The sequence below is a fragment of the Martes martes genome (assembly GCF_963455335.1).
Source record: "Martes martes genome assembly, chromosome: 9".
NCBI lineage: Eukaryota > Metazoa > Chordata > Mammalia > Carnivora > Mustelidae > Martes > Martes martes.
This window is the reverse complement of record NC_137896.1, coordinates 40,440,775-40,460,291: the sequence shown is the minus strand read 5'-3', so window position 1 is coordinate 40,460,291 and position 19,517 is coordinate 40,440,775. Positions and strand designations below refer to the sequence as shown.

Genomic DNA, 19,517 nt, shown 5'->3' with positions numbered 1-19,517 from the left:
AATGTAGCCGTTCTCACCAGCATTTTTAAAGATCCAGTACTCTTTTTATTTTCATTTCCCGGTGTCCCTGAATTGAGGGGTCCCAAAACACACACTTTGGTTGGGTAGACTGCAGCAGAGAAGGCCCCAGTGAATGGTGCTCCCCACAAACAGGCTATGATAATCTCTGTCCCTCAGCTTCTTGCTCTGTACATCGGGTGCGCTAACTCCTGCACGGTCGGGGTAAACCCAGGTCCCTGTTAAGGCCTGAAAAACCGTATTTTCGGTCATCGGAGCCCCAGGATTGAGGTCTTTGCTCTGGCTCTACATCACTGCGACCCCTTCCTCTTCTTTCTCCTCCGCCGTTTTTCAGGTGGTAAGGCCGGGGTGCGGCTTTCCTGAAATCACTCCTCCCCGGTAACCCTTGGTGACTTACAGGTCACCTCCTGCAAGAAGGTTCTTCCCGACTCCGCGACTTCTGGCGGCGGCGCTCTGGCATCCCAACCCCGCCCCTCCTCGCCGCCCGGCCGCCGCCAAACCCTGGCGCGCGGATCACGCGGGCCGGAGCGCTCTGGGCATGCTCAGTGGCCCGGCAGGTGGGGCCGCCGCGGGACGCCTGGTCCGGCCGGGAGCAGAGGGGCGGGGGCGGAGGGAGGGAAGTGGGCGGGAGCCGAGAGCAGAGTCGCGAGAGTCGCCGGCGGCCGCGGGGCGCTGGGCAGGTGGGAGCCCGCGCGGGCCGGGCCGGGATGAGCAATGGCATCAGTCAAGGTGGCCGTGAGGGTCCGGCCCATGAATCGCAGGTGAGTTGGGGGCGGCCATAGGCGGCCCCCCGATGCACCCCGACCCAGAGTAACCTAGTTTCCAACTGCCCTCAAGTGCCAGCCCGGACTTAAGTGTCCCGGGACGGTCTCTGGCCCACTGGTTCCTGGCTGTGGCCTCTGGGGGCCTGGAGCACTTCACGCTTTGTTGTCCCTTTTACGCTGCCCTCTTGGGGGCCCTGGGACTACAGAGTTCACGAGGCCAGATTCCTGTCCCATTAACTTGTGGAGGTTTACGTATTCCCCCCTTTTCAGAAGCGTCAAAGGATCACTTTCATGAAGGCTTGAAATCGTTGTGGGGGGGGGATATAAGAGTGGTCAGGGGACAGCGCAGCCCTCGGGCGAACTCCCCTCAGTTGTGTCAGCTCAGAAGTTCTTTATTAACAACAATGTTTTTAATTGCTTAGTGAGAGATGATTTCAGTTCCCTGAATATGAACCCTGACTTCTAATCGGTAACTGAGCAGTTCTTAACTTCACGTTCAAGAGTGGATGGCAAACTTTAGCGAAGTTTTCACTTCAGGGGGAAAAAAAAAATCAAGGACACTTAGGCACACGTGTTTGAAATCAGCTGGTGTTAAGAGCGGGGAAGAGTTATAAACACATTTAGAATCTAATCTTGTATTTTCCTACAAGATAATGCTTTTCAGAATGATTTGACTATTCATTGAAAAATAATCCCCTTCCTTCTCAATGACCTCTTTATAATCAGTATAGAAAGATGCTTTAGAAGAGTTACTTTTTAAATTGGTTTAATTTTAAAGAATGAAGTAGACCTAGATAGGATGTGTCCTTTGGAGTTGACAGGCCCATTCACGCAAGGCCATTTGTTTTTATTGGCTTCTCTGTCAAGTTGTTGGATATTTGACTTACCATAAGGCCTTTACACTTTCTCATATCAATTTGTGGAGGTCATTGTTTGGTAGTTCTGACAGCTGATTGGGGCATCTGAAGATCATAAAATCAAGTGATTGCCAGAATCCTCTTTGGCTCACCTGAATCTATTTTTTCTATTGGCAAATAGAGAATCATTATTCTGGTTGGTAGATGTTGAAAACCAGTGCTTTTGTTATTTTAAGTTATTTGTAAAACTTTTTTAGGGAAGGAGTTTGACTTTTATGTAAGTCCAAGGAGAATATGGATGTTGGTATGTATAGTCAGTCATACAAGACAAACAGACCCCAAAGTCATTTAGATGATTTAAAAAGATTTTTCTTTATTTTGGATTTACATGTATAAAGTTCCTTTTTCTCTTTGGAATAGCATGAACACATTCTAGAAGATTGTAGTGAGTAACTTTAGAAAACACCTACCAAATGCGCAGCGTTGTCCTGGGTGCTATATGGGGGGATAAGGTGAGTGAGGATTAATGAGTGTCTTCTAGGAGCCCAGTATCTGATGGGGGAGGGACTACATACTGGCAGGACTCTCCTAAAACATGGGGCTGGTTGGAAGTGATGGTCCAAGTGCATTCCTTTGCCAATGTAGGCCTGGAGCCCAGTTATATGGAGGAGCTGCAGGAAATGTTCAAAAGTCATGTGCTTTGAGGTGATAGATTGAAGTGATGGTATTTGTACTTTCAAAAGAGAACTCTGGTGGTGGCATCAAGATTAGGGCAAGACCCAAGGAAGTGGCAGTCTGAACTAAAGGCAGAAATGGGAAGGCTGGTTAGATACACCGAGATGATTTCGAGGCAGAATTGAGAGGATTTTGCAGATCCTTGGATGGGAAGAAGGGGAAAGGGGAAGAACATAGAACCATTAACTAAGGTTTGATGATCAAGGAGGTGGAAGAGGTTTGGGGAAGGTGGATAGTGAGGTTGGTGTATTCTGTCTTAGATCTGTAGAGTCATATGAGATGCAGTTAAGTGTCAAGAACAAGCACAGTGTTACCACAGAGTTGAGTGCTGCCCTCATGTTGACCCTGTTGATGATCTCAAGTGTGGGGAGGGCATCTCTCTTTGGTGGTCTTCAGTAGACTGTTAGAAACATGGGTTTAGGTCTCAGGTGATTTGAGGATGGACATTGGGAAAGCTTTTGCACATAGATGACAGTTTAAGAATGTTCCAGTGAGATTTCTCAGGAGGAGAAAATCTTTATGTATATATAGAGATATATATATATACACAGATAAATATATATGCATATATAGATACACATGCACACATATGTTTACATGTGTGCAAATATTTGTGTGTGTGTATATATATATGTATATATATATGGTTAAAAAATGTTACAGTGTGAAGAAAAGGATTGGATCTTGGGATATGCTTTTCTTTAGAATTATAGGGAGAAGATTGGCTTGCCCTTCATGGAGGAGAACCAGCACAGCAAATTGTCATGGCAGGGAAAGGAGCAGTGTCTCTTGAAGGAGGTGGTGGTTGTTCGTGTCAGATGTTGCCAAGATGGTGCGCTGAGGGTGTGAGTGAGATGAGGTCTTTGGTCTTGGAGACAAGAACGTTGGTAATCTTCCAAAGGGCAGTTTCAAGGAGAGACCATGATCCAGAAGTTGTCAGTGAAATGGAAAAAGGTATACAAATGGCCAGCCAAAAGTACCTGACCTAGACATGCAAATTGATAATAGCAGTAAGAAACCATTTTTTATTAGTGAGGTTGGTGGATGTTGACTGAACATCAGGTGCTGGCGAAGGAATGGTGATGAAATCATAAAGGGTCAGAACCTCCAAAACTTTCTTACTGGGAAATTTGACAGTAGCTCTCAAGAATAGAAATTTATAAACCTACCGATTGGGCAGTTTTCTTTCTAAGAATTTATTTTATAGATTATATTCCTACTTACAAAGATGTATGCGTCATCCATGAACATGGGATTGCAGATGTAAAATTTTTGCTCTGATAGTCTTTAGAAGAGCTTTAGGCAAAGAGGGAGCAACCAACAGGAAGGAAAGACCTGGGGTATTGGGAGGTGAGGAGTGCTGTCGCAAGCTCTAAAACGATGGAGGCACAGGGTGAGATGTGACCTTCTGAGACAGGCCTTTGCCATAACTGCTTCTTGCAAACAAGCATCTAATGCTTGATTCAGGCTAAGATGTGATGCCTTTGTTTTTACTACGGTGGTGGTGGTGCTTTGGGTTATGTGGCAGAAGTAGTTTTGAAAGAGCCCTTACTTTGCATCACATAACAGCAGCTGCCTTTGCTAAGAGTTCCCTCTGTGGCACTGGTACAAAATCTAATTTAATCTTTGTAACAGTCTTAGTAGGTACAGACTATTACTGTCATGCCATGTACAGATTGGGAAACATAGTTAATTTGCCCAAAGTCAATTTCACAGTCAACAGCTCTGCTTTTTGAAAATGAGTAAAACCTTTGCCAAAACAATTTGCTCATAGTTTTTTATGGGCAAATTTTAACATTTATGTATTGTCTTTTTATGCCTTATGTGTGTAATCTTATGTATTCCTTTTCCTTTGAGATTTCTTCCATTGGTCTTAGGCCTTGCCTTCTCTTTTACACCGGTTTCATATTTTATAATTTTATGAGATTTTTTTTTTCCAACAAAGTTCCAACAAAAATAATGATTTGATAACTAATTTGTCCTTTTCATTTTGGTTTCACTTGTTTTTTCATGAAAACACTAGATGATTCTGTCCCCCCCACCTTTTTTTTTCTTTTTTTGAGAGTGTGAGAGTGGTGTGGCCTGGACGGGCAGAGGAAGAGAGAGAATCTTAAGCAGGCTCCATACTCAGTGCAGAGCCTGATGCAGGGCTGGATCTCACAACCCTGAGATCATGACCTGAGCCGAAATCAAGAGTCCAACACTTAACTGACTAAGCCACCCAGTCGCCCTCCACTCCAAGGATTCGCTAATGCCATCTATCCTGTCCCATTGATTTGCCAGTGTTGATGGGGCTGGGACCTGAGTGCGGACCACGTGGGTTCCAGTTTTGGCTGTCATTTACAAGCTGGGTAAAATTTGAGTGAGAGACTTAATTGTTCTGAACTTCAGTTTTTACAGCTGTAAAATGGGTGATAGTAATTGTATATACTTTATAGGTTGTGAGGCAAGGTCCTTCTTCATATATTTCTTTTACCGTGATTCACAGATGACACATTTGAAATCGAAGCTCTGTGGATATGTAAAAGATTCATGAGGTGTTACATGCAATTCACTCATATTTTCTGTTCTGTCCTGTTTTATTCTATTGTCTTGTTAAAAAAAATGCTATTTCTAGATCCACTAAATTGACTTCAAGATCTGTTAATGATTTGCTGTTGGCAATCTGAAGAACAACTGTTGTGAGGTTCCAATGAGATCGTGTATGTGGGTAACACTGTCCACATGTGCCAGGCATGCAGCAAGGGCTCTGTAAAGATTAGTTATTGTTATTACTGTTATTTTTTTTGTAATTTAATGATTGTAACTTTATTCAATAGCAATATATGAGGTTTTGTTTTTTTTGTTTTTGTTTTTTTTTTACCAAAAAAGTATTTCCTGAGTGCTGGCAACAGTCCAGGTGATAGCTTTTTAAATATACTTTCTTATCTGATAAGGCAAGACCACTTCATTTCTTCCCTTTTCTCACTGTTTTTAAGCTTTCCTTTCTCATTACCTTCTCAGGTGGAATTTATGTTTAGTATGTTTCGTATGTTAAAAAGAGAAGAAGGAAAAAACCACCAGTGGTATTTTGACTGGGATTGGCCTCTTTAGGGTATACTGAGTTCTTCTCATTTTAAGAGTGTCAGGGACTAGTTCACGATGGTCTCTTGGATCTCTGATGAAGACAGCAGACGGCTTGGTGTTAGGGATGAAGGACGTCTGTCAGGGTGCTGCGGGGCATCAGGCATCTTGCTCTCTTCTTTACCGAGGCAACTTCCTTTCCTGCTCCCACCGATTGAGCGACTGAGGGCTTTTTATGCCCATTTAGAGGCGAAACTGAGAGCCCTCACGTAACAGTGCCTGGAGTCTGGACTTGAACCAATCTATCTTTTTCTCATTTCTGAAGCTCCTCCATTATACAGAACGCTTAGATGAGAGGAGGGCAGGGGACCGAAAGACAAGTAGGGACGCATACAGTTACCAGCGGTCTTAGACCACCTGAAACTTTGTGTAAGAATTAGTTGAGAGGCAGGTAGACCAGGTGTTGTGAGGACTTCCCTTTGTTATCTTGGGAGTTTGGGCTTTCATTCTCCAGTTTGCTGGCTAGTATGGTAGCTCTTGGCCCCATGTGGCTATTCCAGTTAACATTAAGTAGAATTTAAAATTTAGTTGCTCAGTTGCACTAGTCACATTTTAAATACTCAGTAGCCCACATACTGAACAGCGCTGATGCACAGCTTGTCTGTCATTGTGGAAAGTTCTGTTGGATGGTAAGACTGAACTGGCTTGAGTCCCAGATTTATGACTTCTTAGCTTCCTGCCTTGGCAAGTAAGTGCCCTGTGCTTCAGTTCCTTCATGTGCAAATGGAGATCTTCACAGGACCCACCCTGTGGGGCTGAGATGGTGACTGAATGCACTTACACTAATAGTGTTGGGCCTCAAAGCAAGTGCTCTATAAATATTGGCTCTTATTTTTAGACCCTGGAGGCTACTGATGGTTTTAAAACAGGGTTCTCATTTGCCATTTAGCATCTTCAGAAGTTTCATCTAATAGCAGTGCAGGGAAGTGCTACCAGGACCAGCAAAAATGACCTTTTATATACTATTTGCCAAGTGCTGTGTTAAGTGCCCTTTATGCACTATTACTATCCTATTGACTTTCCTGTTGTTCTCAGGGATGCAAGACCCGGGGCCTAAATGTCTGTATGAGTGGGCAGAGGTCAGTGTAGGAAGACCGTGAGGAACTGAAATATAACCCATGACAGTGTGATTCTGGACTAGATTGGAGTTGTAATAGGCATTAAAATTCAACCAAGTGCATTCAAAATCTAATAGGCTTTATTAAGCAATTCATGAATCAGACAGCATCCTCATCTAGCAAGTAGAAAGGAGCTCCAAGGAGTCCACAATGTAAGGTTTTTATAGGAAGAAGGTTGGGGCAAGAAGTGATTAACAAAAGAAAGGAAAGGATTGTTTCAGGTAAGGTCACCTTCCATGAGGGAGAAGAACAAAGTCTTATTGGGTGGATCACCTTGTCTTCCTATGGGGGATGGAGAGGGCCCATGTGACAGATTACCTCAGTGGTGCTGACCAGAAAATTGATGGCCACCTGCATTCTGGGGGAGGTTGAAACTGCAGTTAAGTTAGATGGTAAGCCCCAGTCTGGTGACTTGGCCTAGCATACGTGACTCCATTTTGGAAATAGGAACCATAGGGAAGGGCACAATCAAAGGATAAGACTTGTAAGCAAAATCCTAAAGAAGCTTTCACTGTATTTTCTGACTGTGAGAATAATACATGCTTGTAAAAAATGTATGTTCTACAGAAAAGTGTACCAAAGAAATCAAATAGATAAATCGTTCAACTTCCATGATCTGGGGATCACTACTTGTAAACTTTTGGTGCATTGGGATCCAGTCATTTTTCCATGTTTGTGTGGCAACATAATGTATACACTATTTTATACCCACTGTTTGCATTTGCAAGAGACATCCTGAGGACCAATCAACGGGACACGGGGAGGCCAGAGTCAAAGATGAATGAGTGGTTTGGGCTATTAAGTGGAAGAATGTCTTTCCCAAAGTCAGGATGCCACCGTGAGCTGGTTGGGGAGGAGGGACATGGTGGGGAGTTGAGTTGGTTTTGGCTACTGGTGGGGGAACCAGGCAGTAGGGACCCAAGAGGTGTCAGCTCTGTGATGCACATTTGGATGTGGGTCTCAGGGACAGCTGAGAATCACCGAGGCTCTTTTAGGGTCTTCCCAAGGTCAGAACTGCATTTGCAGTAATACTAAGATAGTTTTCCCTTTTTCACTCTTCTCTCCTGGGGTTATGGTGGAGTTTTCCAGAAGCGGTGGCGTACTATAATGTCATGGCTCCATGTGCTCTGCATTCTGTGTTTTAGAAATGTCTCAGTTTTGGGGTGCCTGGATGACTCGGTCATTAAGCGTCTGCCTTTGGCTCAGGTCATGAGCGTATGATCCTGGGATCAAGCCCCGCATCGGGCTCTCTGGTCAGTGGGAAGCCTGCTTTTCCCTCTTCCACTCCCCCGCTTGTGTTCCCTCTCTCGCTGTGTCTCTCTCTTTCAAATTAAAAAAAAAAAAAAAAAAAAAAAAAGAAATGTCTCAGTTTTAATTTCTTGTATGGTAACTCTCAGTCGATAGTACTCCTGTTCTGCTCCTTCCTGTGGGGCCCAGGGCCTGGCATGGACCCCATCGCAAACCTGGGCTAGGCATAGGAGAAGTGTGGTGTGTGTGTCCATTTTTGTTTTAAGGGAGAGGAACAAAACAGGTAGAGAGGTAGAGGGTTGGGGGAAGAAGGCTGCTAGGACAAGGGAGGGAGGGATGGTGAGAAATAGAGCTGTGGTTTCTCACACAGGGAGTGGAGTAGCTGTGATGCTTCACGTGAGGTTCCCCAAGGAGGCTTGTGCTGTCTCTGACTCAGGGAACTTGGAGCACATAGAGGTTTTATCCTGTGTTTTAGGTGGACTTGACAAGTAACAGGAAGCAAGTGACTGATGATGTATTTTCGCATTCAAAATTTAAAAAATATCTTAATGTGTATGTATAATGCACTTACAGAAGATGTGAGTACTGGTATTTAAAAAATGCTCTTTAATGACATCGATTATTAAATAAGCTAATTTGGGGGGCACCTGGGTGGCTCAGTGGGTTAAGCCTCTGCCTTCAGCTCAGGTCATGATCTCAGGGTCCTGGGATTGAGCCCTGCATGGGGCTCTCTGCTCAGCAAAGAGCCTGCTTCCCCCTCTTTCTCTGCCTACTTGTGATCTCTGTCTGTCAAATAAATAAATAAAATCTTAAAAAAAAATAAGCTAATTTGGTATTAACTTCTGCTTTGTTTTACTCATGGAGACTGTGGCTGAGAGAGAGATCAACAGTGTGTTTGTCTTTCTGTCTGTTATTTAGAGATGTCCAGTTGTGCAATGTATAGTGCTTTGGCTTAAAATTGATTGATTGATTGATTTATTATTGATTTATTTTGTATGTCCTCATTTCATGATTAATTTTGTAAAGTATTTCAATAGCCTTTGCTGTTTTCGTGGGATGCAATCTTGTTTTGTGAAAGGAAATGTTATAGTTAAAAACCTGCAGCCTAGGGGAGGATGTGATAGAGCCTTACAGTCCCCAGCCCCCTTCCCTGGTACCGAGAGCCTCTGGTTTATTTTGGTGGCTTGGACTACCTTTTGTCCAGCTCCAGTTGCAGAGACCGTCCAGGATAAAGTCCTTCATGGGAAGGTGGGCATCGTTCCCTTGGATTCAGCCTGCTGATTCACATCGGCACAGAGGAGGTTACCAGGAGCAGTGCCTGGAAGCTTTCTCTCACTCTGCTGGGCTCTGGGCTGAGCGTTTGTTTCCTGCTCTGTCCATTTCCAAATACATTCATTATTCATTGTTGCTGCATAGTAGAGGGGAAATAGCTATTTCTGTGATCAGCATAGACACTTAGAGTGAATTTCAGGGGGATATGTAGAATTTAAAGTCATTTGAGAAAGAGTTTTCAGTAATGGTGTTGATAAGTGATTTTTGCCATCGTTTTCTGTTGCTAGCCACTCATTCACTTATTAGGAACTCTGCTAAGTCTTAGGTGGTCTCTGTCTAATTTAATTCCTAGCAATAGCTCTGTAGGGCTGAATATGGTTAGCTCCATTTTGTAGATGAGAAAACTGGGGACCAGAGAAGGATCAGGTTCAGGTTCCAATTTTAGAACATAACACTGGTTTTCTGGCTTCATACATTTACATTAACTGAGGGTATATATGTGTGCATGTGTGTGCACTTATGAATGTATTTTTGTTTGCTTTTTTATTGGCTCCCTACAGGTAAAATCTGTGAGATCCAGTAACCTTGTCAGTCTTACTCATGGCTGTTTCCCCCAAACCTAGAATCACTCCTGGCAGAGATGGGTTCTTAGAAAATATTTATTGACTTAATAACTGCCACCTCGGGACGCCTGGGTGGCTCAGTGGGTTAAGCCTCTGCCTTCGGCTCAGGTCATGATCTCGGGGTCCTGGGATTGAGCCCCACATTGGGCTCTCTGCTCAGCAGGGAGCCTGCTTCCCCGCCACTGCCCGCCTGCCTCTTTGCCTACTTGTGATCTCTCTCTCTGTCAAATAAAAAAAAAAAAGAAAAAGAAAAACCCAAAACTGCCACCTCTCCTGTCCTTCTTCCCCATCTTTCAGCTGTGGATGCTTTTAAGGAGTCAGGAATCCCTAGCCCAGCGTCTGTTAAAAGGAATCAGGATTTCCTAGCCCAGCACCTGTAAGATGTCTCTCCTTGCTCCCTGTGAGAAGGAAAGGGAGTTTTGGTGATCCTTCTGTTGGGTATTAGGAAGAGAGGAGAGGTGAAAGCAAGCTGAAAAGAGCCTGGGTGAAGAATGACAGCTCTGGAGCATTCCCCGTGTATTAGTTAATTACATGCAAATTACACATCGACTACTCATTATGTTTATCTCTTAAGGTTAGAGAATTAGCGATAAAACACTTACTGTGTTTAAATGATGCATAATTTATGGGACAGAACATTCGTGTTCCTTTCTTCAGAAAAAGGTTTTTTTTTTTTCTTTTTAACTTTTTATCCCCAAATAATTTTAGACTTTACAGTTCCTGTATGTACTTCATCCAACTTCCCCTAATGTTAACATCTTACATAACCATGGTACAGCTCCTGAACCAAGAAATTAACACAGTCCAAGATTATTAGCTTGATTCTAGTTCTACCTTGACTGTTCTTCCTCTGTTCCAGGAGCCAGTGCAGGACCCCACATTGCCCTTAGTTGCTGTGTCTCCTTAACCTCTTGTGGTCTTGACAGTTCCTTGGTCTCAGAAGAGAGCCAGTCAGTTAGCTTGTGAAATGGCCCACAGCTTGGTTTTCTCTGATGTTTTATCATGACTGAACTGGAAATGCAGTTTTGGTGAGAACACCACGTATTGTTCTCTTCATTTCACATCATGCCAGGGTTCATGGTGTCAGTTTGTCTCCTTAATGGTGATGTTGACCTTGACCACGGGTTGACCTGGTGTCTGTGGTTGATAAATATCTGAGGGAGATATTTTTTGGGAAAAGTTTTTGATTTCAGTTTGGTTTTCCCCGTAGGAACCCATTTCAGATATTCTGGTAAAAATTATTGTGAATATAAGATTCATTTAAAGCATTCCGCTTACCCAACTTAGTGGCAAAGGATTTATCATACTTAAAACAGAGGACATTTATGTTTTGGAAGGCTGATGATGCTTGTACAGGACTGTGGACTTCAGACTTTTTCAGTGAAACACTTATCAACTCAATGCATGCTGATGTTTTCTATTCTCTACTGTTTCATTAAGAAAAAAAAGATAGTTGTTACCCACTAAATTGATTTGATGATCTGCAATTTGAAAAACACTAGTGTAGTGAATTTATTGTTCAGAACAGAAGTTGATAACATCTTTTTTTTTTTTTTTTAACGTGAGAGAACATTGAAGTTAGGTTGTTGTTAGATTGAAAGTCAATCCTATTTCCTCTAGGAAGCTGGGGAGCTCTTGATCCCAAGAGGATAAATCAAGCTTAGAAGGAGAATTTTCACTTTTAAGAGTCTAGGATTCTGAACCCACCATGGGATGTCCACTCTGAGGAGCTTGCTTTCTTGAGCCCTCACGGCCTCATGGTCTCTCGCCAGGTTACACCTGCTGATTTTTGTTTTCAGGGTTTTATTAACAGAATCTAAACCATCACAATGATTCTGCTTGGAAAATGTGCTTGGGGCAAAGGTAAATTACTGTATGAGCTCCCTCTTAGTGGGACTTAAAGTTCCCCAGGGAGGTTTCAAGAAAAAAATCATTCAAGGTGGTGGAGACTAGCTCAAAAGGGAGAAAAATTGCAGCGATGAAGCTTTTGGAAATAGATTTTGGTCTGTTTTCTTCCTTTTCCTCAGGTTAGTGTTTCCGTGTGAGCTATCTCTACTTCATCAGATTGAAAGACAATTGTGAGAAAAATGTTGCTAGTCCTGGGGCTGGAGCTTATCTATGGTTATCCAAATAAGGTGTTTTTCTTTTCTTCTTCTTCTTATTTGTTTTGATGGGGGGGTAGGGTTGTCTAACATGCTAAGCATCCTGGAAGTATTGAGCCAGAACTCTGTCCTGTCTAAAACACTGAACTGGGGGCGCCTGGATGGCTCAGTGGCTTAAGCCTCTGCCTTTGGCTCAGGTCATGATCCTCAGGGTCCTGAGATCGAGGCCCACATCGGGCTCTCTGCTCAGCAGGTAACCTGCTTCCTCTCTCTCTCTCTGCCTGCCTCTCTGCCTACTTGTGATCTCTATCTCTGTCAAATAAATAAATAAAATCTTAAAAAAAAAACAAAACACTGAACTGGGGGTGCCTAGGTAGTTCAGTTGGTTAAGCATCTGATTCTTGATTTTGGCTTAGGTCCAGATCTCAGGGTCTTGAAATCAAGCCCTTAACGGGCTCTGTGCTCAGGCAGGGTCTGCCTGAGATTTTCGCTCTCCCTCTGCCCCTCCTCACCTCAAATAAGTAAATAAAATCTTAAAAAAAAAAAGTGCTGCACTGGTCTCTTACACAAACAGGATGGAGCACCAATGGAGTACTCCCCCAACCCCCGCCCTCACCCAGCTACAGATGGTATGGTCCTTCTTTTCTTCTATTTTAATATTTAAAATTTTTCATTTTGGAATATTTACAGAAAGTTGCAGAGTAGCACAGACATAGCTTTCACCCAACTTCCCTAAATGTTATAACCTTAGAAAACTATAATATAATTAAAACCCAACAAAGTTAACATTGACACATTACTATTCACTAATCTGATTTATTCAGATTCCCCGAATTGCCCCACTAGTGTCTTTTTTCAGGTCTGAGTTCCAGGCCAGGATTCACAGTGCATTTAATTGTCTTGTGAAACATCTTAATTAAACTTGTTTTGTTCTCAGGGTCCACATTTCCTATCCTGGTATGATACTAAGGGTAAGAATAGGTAACATTTCCCCGGGAATAGCTCTGTTTGAAAGGTTCAGGAATTACGTCTCCTGGCACCTTTTGTTGGAATATAGACAGTTTGAGCTGTTAACACCTTTGTTGAATTAATTATTCCACATGTCAAAATGAAAAGGACGTATGGGGACCTTTCATCCTGGATGGGGTGGAATGGCCTGGAATTCAGAGTGAGTTGGGGGAAGGCAGGTCTCAGTGGTGTGTCAAGGGATCAGTTTTAGGCGTAGTTAGCTAAATCTGTAGTACAGGGGCCACAGACCCAATGCCTACAAGGACCAGACAGGCCTGCTGCAATCCACATTACAAACTCTGAGCACAGACGACGGGATAAGCAGCTGCAGATTCTCCGCTTCAAGAGTTGGGGAGGTAATCATGAGTGGATGGGCACTTGCTGGTTTCCTCCCTTTTAATGGCTTCACACTAAAATCACCAAGACGTTTATCTTTTGCTCATGAAAGCGGATCACCAAGTGTAGCTCCCAGTCAGCAGGTGCTTTTCTATTTCCTGGAGCCTCACCATCCTGTCTCTCCAGCTAGCGGAAGGGAGGTGGAGGGTGTGGCGGTGTACCCACCTCTTGTCCTCCTTGGTGTGGAAGAGACACATCACTGGTGCCCCACCGTCCATTGGCCACATGGCCACACCTGGATACAAGGAAGGCTGGGAACTATAGTGACTATTTGACTTCATAGGCTGGGAACTTAGTGACTGGTTGGGACACCACTTTCCAGTGATATTTCTGTACTCTAAAGGAAAAGTGTCTATTTCTACTGTACCCTGTGTCTTTTTTTTAAATATTTTATTTATTTATTTGACAGAGAGAGATCACAAGTAGGCAGAGAGGCAGGCAGAAAGAGAGGGAAGCAGGCTCCCTACTGAGCAGAGAGCTGTATGTGGGGCTCAGTCCCAGGACCCTGAGATCATGACCTGAGCTGAAGGCAGAGGCTTAACCCACTGAGCCACCCAGGTGCCCTGCACCCTATGTCTCGAGAGATGACTCTGTTCTAGCCAGTGATACCATTGAGGACCTTTGCACTTGCCTTTCCACCTGGTGTGGGTGTGGTACAGATGTCCACATGTCCTCTTTCCTCCTTCCTTTAGTCGGATGTCACCTCCTCAGTGATACCAGTGAAAATAGCACCTCCCACCCCCAGTGTTCCCTATCCCTCTTCTTGATTTTTTTTTCTTTTATCACACTTATCACAACCTGGTGTGTTACATATTTTCCTTATTTGTTGGTATATTGTTTGAATCCCTCTATGAGGATAGGGGCCATTTCTGTCTAGTTCTTGGTTATCTTTCTCGTGCCTGACATGGAGCAAGTGTTCAAGTGTTGAATAAAATGAGAACCTGGACTGATCAAATGTTAGCAAGGATTATAGCTAAAACAAACAAGCAAACAGATAACTGTGCAGGCCAAGCGGACCATGTCTGTGGATGTGATGCTGGCTGCCAGCCTGGGCCTTGGGTGGAGAGCAGGTGCCAGGGGCTGGGGCCAAAAGACATGGGTTTGTTTTCTAGGTCCACCACTTGCCCATCGTGTGACCTTGGGTGTGTCATTTTGCTTCTCTGGGTCTCAGATCCTCCTTCTAAAACATGAGAGTAATTGTCCTCCCTCTGCCCCCTACCCCATGTTACTGTGATGATTAGATGAGGTAGATGGTACCTAAAAACACCCAATATGCCATGGGTGCTCAGTTAATTCTTGGGCTTATTGGGTATCTAATTGTGTAGGAGCCTGTGCTGGGTATCAGAGGAATGTATGCTGAGTGGGGGCAGTCCCAGCCCACTTCCAGGGACAGGGAAGGCTTGATCTGGACCTTGTAAGATGGGAAAGAGTCATAGCAGAAGGAAAATCTTTCAGTCATTAAGTATTTATTGAGCAGCTGTGTGTATAGGGTACTGTCCAAAGATTGGAGATAATTTGCCGAATAGGATGGGTAAAGTGGCTGCCCTCAGAGAGCTTATATTCTAGTATACTGCTGTCTAATAGAAAGGCAGTGTCAGCCACCTAGGTACTTGAAGATTTTCTGGTAGCCACATTACAAAAATAAAAAGAAATAGGTGAGGGGCACCTGGGTGGCTCAGTCCATTAAGTGTCTGCTTTCAGCTCAGGTCATGATCTCCCGGTCCTGGGATCCAGCCCCACATCGGGCCTCCTGCTTGGCTTGGAGTCTGCTTCTCCCGCTGCCACTCTCCCCACTCATGTGCTTTCTTTCTGTCTCTGTCTCTCAAATAAATAAATAAAAATCTTTAAAGAAAAATAGGTGAAGTTAATAAGTTTAAGCATCTATTTAACCCATTATATTCAGAATGCCATTGCAACAGGAAATCAATAGAATAAGTATAAATGAAGTATTTTAACTTCTTTTCTGTAGCAAGTCTTTGAAGTCTAGTGTGTTTTTTTATATAGCGCAACTCAATTTGGACCAACCGCATTTTAAGTGCTCACTAGCCACACGTGGCTGGTCCCTTTTATATTGGACAGCATAGGTCTAGGGAAGAAACAAAGATTGTATGTAATAGCAGGTAGCTGAAAGTTCTATAAAGAAAAAAAAGCAAAGGGGTAGGTAACCATGGACACCAGTGGTCACAGAAGGACTTTTTGTGTAGATAAAAGAAGGTGATGAACTGTGGGAATATCTAGGAAGAATGCTCTACGTAGAAGGGATAACAAGTACAAAAGCCTTGTGGCAAGTGCGTGCTTGGAATATGCACTTGATACAGAAGGCCAGTGGGACCTCCTGTGCAGTGAGATGGGGGAGTGTGGTGCATCATGTAGAGCTCAGTAAGCCATGGTAAGGTCTTAGGCTTATTCTAAGTGTGGTCAGGGCCACCGGAAGAGTGAGAGAATAGACTGACCCGATTTGACTTTAGTTGTCCAAAGGTCAGTGATGGAGAAGGGCTTATAAGGGGGCAAGAACAGAAGTGGGATGATCTGAGCAAGAGGTGTAGGTGTATATGATTCATTCACCCTGCAAGCATTCATTGGCCTCCTGTGAAGGGCCAAACGTTGTGCTTAGGCACTGGGGACACCAATGGGCACGATCTGTGTCTTCAGGAAGCTCAGTCCAGCAAATGAGTGACCGGCTGGTTTGTGGTGGCAAGGTGGAGTAGAGGGGTGGATGGAGAAGGCAGGGAGCCATTCTGTTGAGAAGGTAGGCATGGTGCTGTCTGGCTGTGCTATTTCTTTGATTGACTCATCACCAGACTAGAGTGTCAGGCTAAAGGAGCTTGGGTTTAGGGGACCTATAAGACCTTCCTAGTACTGAGGGCAATGCCTTTGTTCTGTGGAATGTGGACAGCCACTGCAGGTGAGTCAGGGAGATGGGGGTTGATGCTCAGCATGTTATGTGGGCAGTGGGTCCATGATGAAGGCAGGAGGAGAGTGAGGAGGGAAGGGAGGAAACCCTGCAAAGGCAGGCTCTTTTCCCCCAAGGGAAGCTGCTTTCCAGTGGTAGTGATAACTTAGTCTGCACTTTCTACTAACAAGTAGTTTTCAGATTTTCTGCTCTTTCTGATGACCAGTAAATGAATCAAAGAATCAGCGGAAGGAATTCATTCCTCCTTTCCTGGAACATAAGAGCTTATGGAACCGATTTGATTGTAATTTCATCTTGGCTGGAATTCCTCTCTCCTTCAATTTTGAGGAGTCGGAGGCTTTTGTGGTGGTTTCTGCTTTTGCTGTCTTTTGCCTTTTTCCTTTTCTTCTGCTCTGCCTTTTGAGAGGCAGCTACCACGAATCAGTCCTAGATACATCTGATTTATTTTCTGTACTGTATTCCTTAGCCTTTCCAGCAGGTTTGTAGTTTTCGACGTGCCATTTCTTATTCATATATTCATTCCTTCATTCAGCAGACATTCAGTGCTTTCTGCATACGAGCAAAGTGTGTCAGCTTTTCCTTGGAGGGATACCTTTGGATGGTTCCTTGATTAAATTAGTGAGGCAGAGATTGCCCTGTCCATAAACGCACACTTTCCCACAGTCCTCAGTACAGGGGAGGCGTGGGTGCAGAAGGGCAGGTAAATTGGGTGGTCCTCAGGCTGCTTCCTGCCTTTGCTCCTAAGTACCTGCTTGGTTTTCTAAAGGATGCCTCAGTCTTCTGAGCTCTTCTTTCCTCATTTGTTATGGTGGGGACAGTAATACCTTATTCATAAGGTTATTTTGACAGGTGCAGACTGCTTGTACCCTGCTGTAGAGCAGGCACCATCAGTCCTAACTTATAATTTTCTCTTGCACCTCTTGGGATTTCACATGGATATTGTGATGGTGACGCACAATGTTACATAGCTCAGTAATGAATGGTCAAAGTCCACTAGTCACCAAGCATTCCATTCTGCTGTGTAGATAATAAAATGCAGTAGGTATTCGGAGAAAGGAAGGTCAGTGTGAGCTCGAGTCTGCAGGTAAGGCATTATGGCTGGAATTGAACTTGAGATCTGACTAGGCTTAGCTTTGTGAAGAGCAGATGTTTTATGGTGATCTTGACATTTGTCTACCTACTGAGCTATTATTGAGCCCTTTCCTTTGGTCAGAGATGATTGAGGGTGTGATTCCTACTCTCTAGTAGCTCTTGATGTAGGGTGGGCAACAGAAACAAAGGGAGCCTCCCTTTGTTGAATGCATTCATGATGATGTATTCAACGCATGATGCATGAGGGTGGAAGTGGGGCTCCTTCTGAGGGCTGGGAAGAATACCCCAGAGGAGGCTACTGTGACTGAGGGTATGTGCCAGGCCTTGTGCTGAACCAGGAGTTCTCTAATTCCTACACTCTTCAGAATTTTTGAGGACCCCCCCAAATTTGTGGGTTACATCAGTCTGTTGTTTACCACATTAGGAATTAAAACAAAATTATAAAACATAGGAATATGTACGTAAGCATACATTCCCTTAGCCATCGGAATGATTCATCACACGTCTTGTAGCTTTTGGAAGACTCCACTGTGTACGTGTGAGAGAATGAGAGTGAAGAAGGCAGATAACGTTCTGGTGTAATGATGAACATACTTGTCCTTTCCGAGCCCCCCATCATCATTACAGGCTGCTGGTTTGCATGGTGGGGATGTGCTGGCTCATAATCCAGGCACAGTCTGTGCGTTTGTTGGACCAGCTCCTGTGGTGCTGTATACGGAAGCTTGCGGCTAGGGGCACAGTCTAATTCAGACTCGGGGCATCAGGGAAGGTTTTGGGGGGAGAACCATCTCAGCTAGATTGGAAGTGGGCATTAGCCAGGAACAACAAGTGTAGCAGGTGGAGGGAACAGCATGTGGGAGGCCCAGAGGCCTCATTTGCAGAGCTGAAGGAACTTCTGATGGCTGTGTGTTAATAATGCATTTGCTACAACAATACTGGCAGTTTGCTTTCTCTGCAGCTTCAGCTTGATGTGATTTTATCCACTCCTTTGTTGTCAGAGGCACACACGGCTGTTCTCAATCCCCTTCCTCATGTGACTTGTAGGAAGTTAAGGGCCTTGTTTCTTTGCACTTGTGTTCAAGAGCTTCCTGTTTCAAGTGCTGAACTGGGTTTGTGAAGCTTTGAAAATGCAAATGGAACAGAGCCCTGAAACGTGAGCGGGCTCAGTGTGTCAGAGAATGGAGCCTGACTTAGAAAGCGTAATTAATCATAAAAGGACAGAAAGGTGCTACTTGAGAGTTGAAGACTTGAGTGAAACAGAAGTAAAACCACACGTTTGATGTCATCGTGTGATCGTAGACTGAGGCCTCGGCTGGGACTCAGACAGCGAGTGCCGGTACCCTGCATGCTAGCTCTAGCCCCCTTCTCCCTCCTCCTTTGAAATGAGGTCCAAATCAGAGGTGCAGGTATTACACCAGGTGCAACGGGAGCCTGCCTTCGCCCTCATACAGCAGTTGGAGGAGGGGCCTGCTTTATTGTGCATAGACTGTTGGGTCAGCTGAGCCCCAGAAATGAGGCCAGACCTGTTTTGCTCTCTTCCTCTGTGTTATTTCAAAGAGCATCATGGTATCAGAGGCCTTTCTTACCTCAGGCCCTTCTGGCTTGATGACAAGGTTATTTCTTTTATTTCTGCATAAATCGTGGTAGTGTATTCAGTTTCAAGGAATCTGGGGTGCATTCTCAAGTGTCAAGAATCTGCTAACGCTGCCCCAGCAGTGCAGCTCTGGAGACCGGTGGCTTTACTGTTCAAAAGTTGCCTACCGTGAGGGTCTCAGGAGGTGGAAATCCTGGCAAGGAGTTGGAAGGATTGAAAATTAAGGTGTAGTTTATGCCTTAAAGACAGAAGGAAATGAGACAGAAAGCCCCTCACTGGTGGTTTCTTTAAGAAAGCCTAAGGAAGAAATTAGAAAACCTTATTTGCTCCTGGTCGGCTTAAATCACGTTTTTTTTTTGTTGTTGTTAAAAGTCAGCTTGATTGGTTTCATCACATCAGCCAGCATTGTCACTGCTCTGTCCCTAGAGGCGCCATGGGTGGGAGAAGATAAGAGTCCAACAAAAAGCACCTGAAGTTTGAGAAGCCACAATCAGATTCTTTAGATTTGCTGCCAATTAGTCATTTTAAAAAGGTTTTTTTTTTTTTTCTTTTTTCCCCCCCTGTTTGAGGCTTAACCCTGTCTCTGAAGTCTCTCAGTTTCCTATGGGGGTCTCAGTTCCCATGTCTGGGGAGCTTGGGGAGAACTGCGTGGG

General features: G+C 44.2%; 1 protein-coding gene across 2 annotated transcripts in view; it reads left to right on the top strand.

The window, feature by feature from the left end:
* Nucleotides 1-612: 612 nt before the first annotated feature.
* KIF16B (kinesin family member 16B) overlaps nt 613-19,517 on the top strand; it is a 283,672-nt gene continuing 264,767 nt past the window's right edge. The window contains exon 1 of one of the 2 annotated variants that reach the window (XM_080813104.1): nt 613-779. In XM_080813104.1, coding sequence (XP_080669230.1) covers nt 733-779 — 47 coding nt within the window. In that variant the 5' untranslated portion in view covers nt 613-732. The remainder of the gene's footprint in view (nt 780-19,517) is intronic. The other variant, XM_080813105.1, reaches the window with a different exon arrangement.